Source organism: Vicia villosa, linkage group LG3, assembly GCF_029867415.1.
Source record: "Vicia villosa cultivar HV-30 ecotype Madison, WI linkage group LG3, Vvil1.0, whole genome shotgun sequence".
Taxonomy (NCBI): Eukaryota; Viridiplantae; Streptophyta; class Magnoliopsida; order Fabales; family Fabaceae; genus Vicia; species Vicia villosa.
The window spans coordinates 191,161,622-191,171,500 of NC_081182.1; the positions used below are offsets into that span (position 1 = coordinate 191,161,622).

General features: G+C 34.3%; 1 protein-coding gene across 2 annotated transcripts; it reads left to right on the forward strand.

Annotated features, from left to right (window-relative positions):
• Window positions 1–534: 534 nt before the first annotated feature.
• LOC131593159 (uncharacterized) lies at window positions 535–9,311 on the forward strand. Of its 2 annotated transcripts, none has more exons than XM_058865421.1 (10): window positions 535–898; window positions 1,028–1,150; window positions 1,474–1,594; window positions 2,290–2,370; window positions 2,592–2,701; window positions 2,815–2,998; window positions 6,006–6,200; window positions 7,597–7,833; window positions 7,968–8,160; window positions 8,871–9,311. In XM_058865421.1, the coding sequence occupies exons 1-10, from the start codon at window positions 879–881 to the stop codon at window positions 8,945–8,947; spliced, it is 1,341 nt and encodes a 446-aa protein (XP_058721404.1). In that variant the 5' UTR covers window positions 535–878; the 3' UTR covers window positions 8,948–9,311. The 2 variants fall into 2 exon arrangements, with proteins under 2 accessions (XP_058721404.1, XP_058721403.1); XM_058865420.1 differs by having other exon boundaries at window positions 539–898; window positions 2,290–2,415.
• Window positions 9,312–9,879: the final 568 nt, after the last annotated feature.

Genomic DNA, 9,879 nt, shown 5'->3' on the forward strand with positions numbered 1-9,879 from the left:
ATTGAACTACCGGAAATTTTAAAATTTCTGGTATTTTTTCAAAATAAAAAATTGAACTACCGGAAATTTTAAAATTTCTGGTACAAATGCCTAAAAAAAGCACTGTAAAATTTTGAAATTTTCGGTAAAAAATATCAAAAATTCTTGAAATTTCACAAAATAACCGAAAATTCTTACTGTTTCGTGAAATTTCCGATAATCGCCCTTGTAATTTTTTTTTTGACAATCTCCTATAAATTTTGTGAAATGGTAAAATTTTTAATTTGAGTATTTTAGTCTTTCATACCGTTTAATACTGTTTAGAGGGTACCAGATATGACTCTGGGGTGTGTTAATTTCTCCAAAATGAATAAAGCCAAGCCCATTCGTTTCAATTAAGATCAATAAAATGTATTGGTATTCCCTAATTTACTCTTTTCTTTCTTCTTCTTGTTCTTGCTCTCTCCTTTCCGATTCATCGAGCAACGAACATCATCAATCTCAACGGAAATTCTTACTGTTTTGTGAAATTTGTGATAATCGCCTCTGAAATTTAATTTTTTTGATAATCTCTTATAAATTATGTGAAATGGTAAAAAAAATTATTTGAGTATTTTGGTCTTTCCACACCGTTTAATACGGTTTAGAGGGTGCCAGGTATGACTATGGGGTGTAACATGTTAATTTCACCAAAATGAATAATAAAGCCAAGCCCATAGTTTCAATTACCATCAATAAAACGTACTGGTCTTCCCTAATTTACTCTTTTATTCTTCTTCTTCTTGGTTCTTGCTCTCTCCTTTCCGATTCATCGAGCAACGAACATCATCAATCTCAACGGCACATTGTTGTAGAAGAACACAAAAGACTGTTCTTAAACCCCACACCAGATCGTTTCAATGATTGAACCCTACAACAAGTACAAATTTCTCTTTCTAGTTCATGTGCATCAAATTTGCGTTTGATCCCAAAAACACACGCATAAGAAGAAAAATAACAAAATGCGTTTGTGAATTTTGTTTTAAATTTACTGAATGAATGTTCACAGGCTTGTTAAACTAGCTGCAAGAGCTTTCTATGACGATCTTACCAACAAAGGAGATAATCAACCCAAAGCGGGAAGGAGTGATAACAGAGGAATTGCCGTTGTTGTTCTTGATGCACTCACGAGGTTCAGCCTTTCTTCCTGTTTATCAGTTATTCATGTTTAACTATGATGCACAATTTCAATTAATGTTCTTATTCTTTACCTATAAAGTACCTACACCCCGAATATAACACCGGCACAGACACTGCGACATTGATAGTAATTTGAAAAAAAAATCAATTAACATAATCACAAGTGTCGGATTAGGTGTCTGATAGTGACACGGACATATTTTTTCTCATAAGTGTCTGTGCTACATAGTTCTTGACTGGTTATTTAAAAATAGCAAGTTTATTTATTTAGTTTAGATTATGATTGTATTGGTCTGCTGTTAATTTTTATTCTAGACGACAATGGGTTAGAGAAGAAGACTTGGCGAAGGACCTCAAATTGCACGCGAAGCAACTTCGTCGAACTCTGAGGTTCTTTGAAGAAGAAAAGATTATCACTCGAGATCATAGGAAAGAGGTAACTATCCATTCATTATGTGGCCTACAAGCATTAGCCAATCCAATCAAATCATTATGTTTTATTGTATGATCCCTAACTTGATTGTGACTTGTGAGCATACACACACTCGTCTTAGCAGTGATCTTTTGAATGGGTTTAAGAAGTTAACATTGTCAGGCAAACAGTTTTAGTTGACTCACGTTAATTCATTCCTCCACTTAGCATGTATAGTAGTCCATATAATGCTTATTATTGATTGTTGTTAGTCATTTCTGTCGTGCTTTTTTTTTGCCGCCTTGTGCCTAGACGCTTTGAAATCAAGGACTTAAACTCTCTGGTCTCAGTGGTCTGATATACACACTGCTTTCGTATAAATATTTTTGGTTTGGCACATGATTTGTTTTTTCTTTTACCATGATAGTTGTTGTGGCTCTACAAAATGTTAATAGTATGTAAGCTCTTCTAGATTTATTTTAGAAGATTCCCTCCCTTGTGTAATGTGAAATTCACTTTTTAAAAGTAAATTAAATGCTATATTTAATAGATATTTAATGGTACACTTTCCATCTGTTGATGTGTGCAGTTTTTTGTTTAATTATTTTGATATTTATCAGTATTAGATTTGCATTTGTGAGAGTTGTGGGTGAATATATTTAGTCGTGTGTGTGTGTATATATTTTATCCTTATGTTTTCTATTTTATAATTTCAACAGACAGCAAAAGGTGCAAAAATATATAGCGCTGCTGTAGCTGCTACAGCTGATGCCGCAACTGGAAAAGAGGGAGAAGAAAAGGTCAAGCTCCAGACACACTCTTACTGTTGTCTAGATTATGCACAGGTCAATCTCCACTAATTATATTCTTCACCTGTAGCTTTACCAATGATATTTAGCTGTTTTGTTGCAGAGAGAAGGGAAAATCAATGTTATTTTTCTTGCTTTTCAGATGATTCGTTTGAACCGGTGCATCGAAATTAGGCTCTTTCATATATAAGAAACTTATGGTTTTGTTGCAGATATATGATGTGGTTAGATACAGACTGCACCGCATGAAGCATAAGCTGAAAGATGAATTGGAGAACAAAAACACTGTTCAGGAATATATATGCACAAACTGTGGAAAAAGGTTTCACTAATTAAATGTGGAAAAAGGATAGAATGTGTTATTCTATCTATTTTGTTCAACAGCATGTCATAGTTATTTTATTTGCATTGATGTATGGATCTTAATTGTTTTAGATACAATGCTTTGGATGCACTGCGGTTAATATCTTTTGAAGATGAGGACTTTCATTGTGAACGTTGTAATGGAAAACTAGAGGTTGAAAGTGATAAATTAGCTGCTCAAGAAGGGGGAGATGGAGATGAAAATGCAAGACGACGACGGCGTGAAAAGTTAAAGGACATGCTTCAAAAGATGGAGGTTCTTATATGATTTATTGCACCATTTGTTTCTATTTGCGGCTGCTTATGTTGGATCATTTTATTTTTATTTGTTACTGTCAATGATCATTATCATAGATGTTTGCTGGAGCTGAGAAAATTTCTAATCAAAGTAGTTTTTAGCATTTAATGTTTGTTATTATATTTTTATGGTTAGGCCTTGTATTTATAGGATTTTTAGAAATGATTAAAGCAATGCTGAATTGCATTCTAGTCTAATTTTGAATTCTGGTTTGATTGGTTGTAACAGAATTTGATACAAGCGTTTAACCTACACACACCAAGAGTTAACATGCACCCTTAGTAACTAACTTCTAGAGAACTGAAACAGCCGTGCCAGCTGGCATAGCTCTTGAAAACAGAAGGAAAATTAGTTCATTTTTACATTTAACTCTTACAAGGATAAACACATTATGCGGGACTTAGTAGAAACCTTGTGAGTTTATCATACATATAAAGGTGCCTAAGTGTCAGCTCAATATTCTAAAGACATCAAGGGGTAATTTTTACCCTCATGAAGTTTAAGCTAAAAGAGTTCAAAGTAAACAAGCCCTGTAAACAGTATATCATGTTGTAAGAGCAAAATTAGGAGCCTAAAACTTTTTTTATAAACCAAAAGTTTAATTAGACAAATCTAATAATTAGGACTAGTGGTGCCAAACATTAGCCCAAGAATTACAAGTGAGGCAATGGAGAAATCAACCCTCCACCACCAAAAGAAATCAGAAATCTCCTACCCTCCCACCCACAACATGGCCAAAAATGGGAAAAACACCTAGACCCACAATTGAATAAAATACTTGATAGAATAACACATTCTATCTAGACCCGCCCAGATATGAAATTGAAACTACCAGGTTCATTCTGTCGACGTCTAGTGAACCAAAACATGGGCAATCTTGCTCTCAACCAGCTCCAGGATTTCAACTTCACCAACTCCAGAATATTATCCACTTCCACTTGTGCCAACGAAACACTTCTTATTTTGGGACAGCCAGATTGCCCAGACAACCACAACAAATGAAATAGATTGCCAAGCATCACTATCACGATAATTATTATTGCAACCTAACAAGCCGTGTAATTGAAGGTGACTTCTACAATCATTATGCAAAACTGAGAATACCCATTCATCGGAGACATATCCTTCAAATCTTAGCATAAAAGGGACATTAAAAAAACAAATGATTGGAAGACACTACAGTTTCCCAACACCCATAACTCCCCCACTATGATAATGAAACACACTTTGGTCCACCAAATCTGCTTTAATAGGCACTCTATTCAATGCTAATCTCCACGCAAAACACACCACCTAAAAAAACCAATTTATGCCAAATCTTAAACCGGAAGTAATGGAACTAACAGACAATCAAAGAAAATATAGTAATGGATAGAAAGTTTCTGCAATTGTATAGAATTGATGGACAACTACAGAAGAAAGGAAAAAGTAATAAAATCTTATAGTGAAATGCTATCAGCTCAAAGCCACCCGACCCCCCTCACCAAAAAGATTCTTCTGGTGATATCACTCTCTTTTTATAACAGAGAATCCTTAGCTACCTCACTCCTTTCCCACTATACAGCGAACTAGCTCATCACACCGTTCCCACCTCTTGTGCCAGGTCAGTTCCTATTATTCCTTTGCCATGTTTCGTAGTGTAAACTCTCCAAACCTTGGGCCTATTCACTTCTGAGCTCAATTCTTTTTCCATATTCCTATCAGGAAGAGATATGGAGTCCGATTCCCTTCTTTTAGAAATACCTTGTAAGCTGATCTCACCATGTATTCTCCTCCTTTACCATGAAGCCATTTCCAGTCATCATACCCTCCTTCTTGCAGCAAGGCATCAAATAAAGCAGCTTGAAGATTATTTAACACCTCAATTTCCCATTAAAATAATTCCCTCCGCCACAACCAATTCCACAATCAAGCAGGGAGTCCAAATCTTATAAATGCTTCAAAACGAAATTCTGAAACTCATTGTATTGGCTAAAGTTGGCCACTTGAAATGCTGTTTTCCCTCTCCACCATTGTTCATCCATTGAGAGTAAGGTTTTCTAAACTATTATTTCATGGCATAGGAAATATCTTCACACTACTAGAATTAGTAAATCACTCAATCATAATAATTCAGTTTTAAATTAGAAATCACAATAACTCAGTTTGAAATTAGCTAGAAGCCTACATGCGGATAAATGAAAGACTCCTTGGCATAAATGCTTTAAGGTTTCATGCTTCATTGTATCTTTGGGTATGTGATTGCTAAATGATCATAGGAATGAAATTGGTTTCATTTCAAAATTGAACTCACCATTTTTTGTACCCAAACTGTAGTTGACTGCTTGGTTTTGTTAAACCAGTCAGATCCATGACCCACTTTTGAAAAGTCTCGAGACTGCTAGGTAACTAGATAAATCTATGACATGCCCGTGAGATAAAGGGAAACAATTAGAAGGGAGAGAGAGCATAACAAAAAAGGGACGTGTGCCATTTGATGAGTGGAGAGAAGGAAGTATAAAATAATTTCTAAATATTGGAAAGGTGAATTGTAGAATTAGGCAAGAATTGAGTAGTGGTGGATTGGTGGCAACGCTTTGTCCTTTGTAACACCAATTTCTTCATAGGAAGAATAGTCTGGGTATTTTTACCCTTTTACAGTAATTCAGTTTTCTATTAGCAGTTTTCTAATACACCCAGCAAACTTGCTGGAGGTCAGCAATATTATGAGTTTTGACCACGTGTTAACGCAAGTATATATAATAATTTTTTTAATAAAAAAATATATGTAATGTAATTGGATTTTGTTGGGGCACGTACTTAGTAGAACTGTTAATTTTGGGCTGGTTTACAAGTCTACCGACTCTACTCACAATTTTAAGTGTAGGTATCATTGATCTCATCTTAATTTCATGATTTACTTTTCGTACTTTCTGGACCACGATTTACTTTGCATGTCATGACTGTTGTACTTGTGCCAGTGCAGGTACAACTTAAGCCTTTAATAGACCAACTCAGTCGGGTAAAAGACTTGCCTGTTCCAGAATTTGGCAGTCTTCAAGCATGGGAAGCTCGAGCTAGTGCAGCTGGGCGTGCAGCTAATGGAGAAAATGGTGGTGATTCTAAAATGTCTCATCTGGGATATAATGGAGCACCATTGCCATACAGTGGAGATACCAAGGTAACATTATGTTGTTTTAAGGGAGTTATGTTTCTAGCTTGCAAAGTATTAGGAATTGAAAATTAAAAATAATAGAAAATAAAATACAGGGGGGAGTGACAGAATTGTACTTAAAATATTTTGCCACTGAAATGCTGCATCAAACCTTTGAAGATTCAGATACATATAGTTACTAGCTGAGCTAACTTTAACTTTTAACAAACTATGCCAACTTGCTGCTGGTTAACTGACTTACCAAACCTAAGTAGTGTACCTGTAAGACAAAGAGACTGATCAACCATTATGTTCTTTTTCTCATCAACTTTCTTGGATCCAGTTTTGGATGATATAATAATCCTCTTAGTGCATGTTTGGTTTGGCTTTTGAAAAGGCCAAAAGCAATTCTAGAGGTGAAGAATCAATTCTGGATAATTTTAAGATGTTTGGTTTGACAAAAGTAGAATTGATTCTGTCTCTAGAATTGATTCTACTTGAAGCTAGAATTTGTAGCTTCTACCTCCAGAATTGATTATGGATGATTTTTACACTGTAATTTATTATTCAACTCACTTTTACAAAAATGTATCCAAACATAAATCAATTCTGCTAAACTCAATTCTGCTAGAATCAATTCTACCAAACTCAATTCTACTAGAATCAATTCTGTCAACCGTCAATCCAAACACACCCTTAGTTGTACATTCCCTCTTTTGTCTTTGTAAATTTTCTTTTTCTATAAAACTGAAAAACTTTCAATTTTTGTTTTAGTTTGAGCAAATATAAGTTTCCTTTAGATTCACTGATGAATGCAGATTTTTCTACTTCTTGAAGTTAGCACTGAAAGTTAAAATGCTAATTTTCCTTCACAAGGTTTTGTCATGCAAAAAATTTCTGTCCCTCTAATAGCGGACATTGATTAGAAAGGTCTATCAAAATTTTCTCAATAACTATGAATGAACAGGTAGACACAAAGTTTTGTCATGATGTTGCCTGCCTTGTGAAAATTTAACACGAGAGAACCCAGTCTGATAGGCTCGTGGGATAGATGGAAACCATTATAAGGGAGAGGGGCTTAGCAAAATGGGACAGGCGGCATTTGATGAGTTTCCAGTGAGATAGGAAATCATTTCTATATATTGGAGAGGTGAGAGGTCGATGGGAGTTAGGCAAGAGTTGGGTAACTTTGTTAAGGGTTTGGCCTTAGATGGACTGATGTCTTAGCAATAATAGTTTTCTATGAGGAGTCTACTGCTCTATCGTTTTCACCATTAATATCATCTGGAAATGGAATTACTCACAGTTCTGTTTAAGCTTCATTTCTGACTTAATGGGTTCCTTCATAGATTTTAATTTTAGCATTCAGCATATCTTCCTTAAATATTTAAATGTCGAGTAATCTATCATTGAATATGGACAGGTTATAGTTGACTTCAATGGTTCTGAAGTCAAAGGAGAGGGTGTTAAATCTGAAACCGACAGTACATCTTTAAAGGTTTTGCCTCCATGGATGATTACATCAGGTATGAATCTTACGAAGGAACAACGTGGAGAAGTGAAGCAGGAAGCAAAAGTGGATAGGACTTCAACTTCCACAGCAGCACAATATACAGATGAGAAAAAGTCAACAGTAGTGCATGATGATAAAAATATACAGGCTCGTAAAATTAGATGAACTGTTATTTTCTTTATGGTTTGGTTCTTTTTATTCAAGTTCCTTGTCCCTACCCCCCTAAGGCACGAGAAAGTTTTTTATCACTGAGATTTCTGTTACCTTTTATATTTTTATAGGATGAGTATATTAAGGCTTATTACGCTGCTTTACTTGAGAAGCAACACGAATTGGAAGAAGCTGCCAAAAATCCCCAAGATGGGAACACCACAGATGATCCTTCTAGCAGTACTTCCAATCGCCAAGTTGGCATGAAATCAAAACACGAGGAAGATGATGATGGTACCGAATGGGAAGAAGCTCCTGTTAGAGGTACATTTTCCAATCTGATTACAGAGAAATTTGAATCGTTAAAGTATAAGTCTAGTATACCTATATATATGACTGCTAATTGTTGCATACATGTTTAATGTTCCTTCTTGCCTCCCATCTAAAAAATGACAAGACATAATACTCTGTGACTACTTATGATTATATTATTGCTCAGTTTCTTTGTCTCCTTTAATTGAAATTACATTATTAATTTGCATGATCATCACTCTAGATCCATTTTGAAGCTCTATTGTTATAACATATGTAATTTTAAAACTGCCACAGAAGCAACAATGACTAGGAATGAGTGATACGAATACTCAACTCAACGTCTTAAAGGTAGAAAGTGTTATGAAATAGGAAGACCAATCTCTAATTTCTTAAAAAGAGAAATCATATTCAGAGGTTCAATTGAGGTTGAACATAGTAATACTTGGATTATAAATAAAAGAGTTTTTTTAATCAAATTCGTTAAGATATTGTCACTCTTCGAATGATATTTAGTATAAACTATAAAGGCCGGTTCCCTTAACTAGTGTTTTAAAACATACCGAAGATGCTCTAGCTGACAATTAGTTTTGCTTAGGGAATGTTACCGTGAATGCTAAATTTTGGGCTAAATTGTTAATACTCATTTATTTATTCTGTACCCTTTGGTTGATAATGTTATTCGTGTCCCCTCATTTCTGATTTGGGTGTAAATTTGAAAGGAGATGGAGGTTACAAGGTGGATTTGAATGTTGAAGCAGAAGAAGACGAGGATGATGTCGACTGGGAGGAAGGTTGATGAAAAAAAATCATAAAGGTCATTATTGTATTGTCTATGCATAGTGTTTTGAATTATGAATTGTGGGCATCCCAACGTTTTACCATGGTGTTGCTCAAACCAATGAAGAAATTGGTGAGTTCAGAATGATTTCATGCTGTATCTCACGGGAAATTGTCAACATAGAAAGATAAGATGGAAATATTTCATTCTTCATCTCCTAATAAATAATTTTGATTGATATATATCTTGTTTTATTCATGACTGGAATTATTAAAGGCTAATACTCACCCTGTGTATTTTCTTGTGCTTATTCGCCAAATTGTCCATATAAAAAGAAAAAATGAAATAAATTCTAAATCTAATAAATAAGTTTTAGTTGGTATATCTTGTTTTGTTAGTACTCATTGTAAAATTTTATGAATGATAAGGTTGAAAGTAGCCATCTTAAAATAAAGTTAGTTAGAGATTTGAAGTTGTTAAATTGTTTTGAATGTATTTTGATAATGTTATTTAATGTAAAGATGATATATACTTGATTGTTACTGCTACAGTTCATTACTATCAAACTGTAAAATTAGTAGATTTTATGTTACCATCACTTGTTATGCAACAGTGGGGTTTATTTCATGCAATAACTGATGTATAGACACTTAATAAAAGCAATTTTAATGCAATATTGCTATTTATTTTCCATGAGTATCTATACTGCTCAATTGTAACTACTACTTATATAACGAATAAATGAAGATTTCGTATGTAATAGTAATTTGAAAACTTAGTGTAGTGATCGTATAATTGCTGTTATTGACTGTTTTGTGCAGTGATATGCTTGCTGCAGCAGATAATTAATGAATTATGTTATAATTTATAACTGAATGTACTTAAGCTTGTTGTAAACTTGATTTACATAACAAACATTGGATAGTGTGATCAAAGTTGAATGATTCTAA

What these genes read in the sequence shown, in the direction of transcription:
- LOC131593159 (XM_058865420.1), top strand. Translation starts at nt 879, where the DNA reads ATGATTGAACCCTACAACAA. An exon ending in ATGATTGAACCCTACAACAA is followed by an intron (nt 899 to 1,027) that starts GTACAAATTTCT and finishes GAATGTTCACAG; the next exon opens with GCTTGTTAAACTAGCTGCAA. An exon ending in GTTCTTGATGCACTCACGAG is followed by an intron (nt 1,151 to 1,473) that starts GTTCAGCCTTTC and finishes TTTTTATTCTAG; the next exon opens with ACGACAATGGGTTAGAGAAG.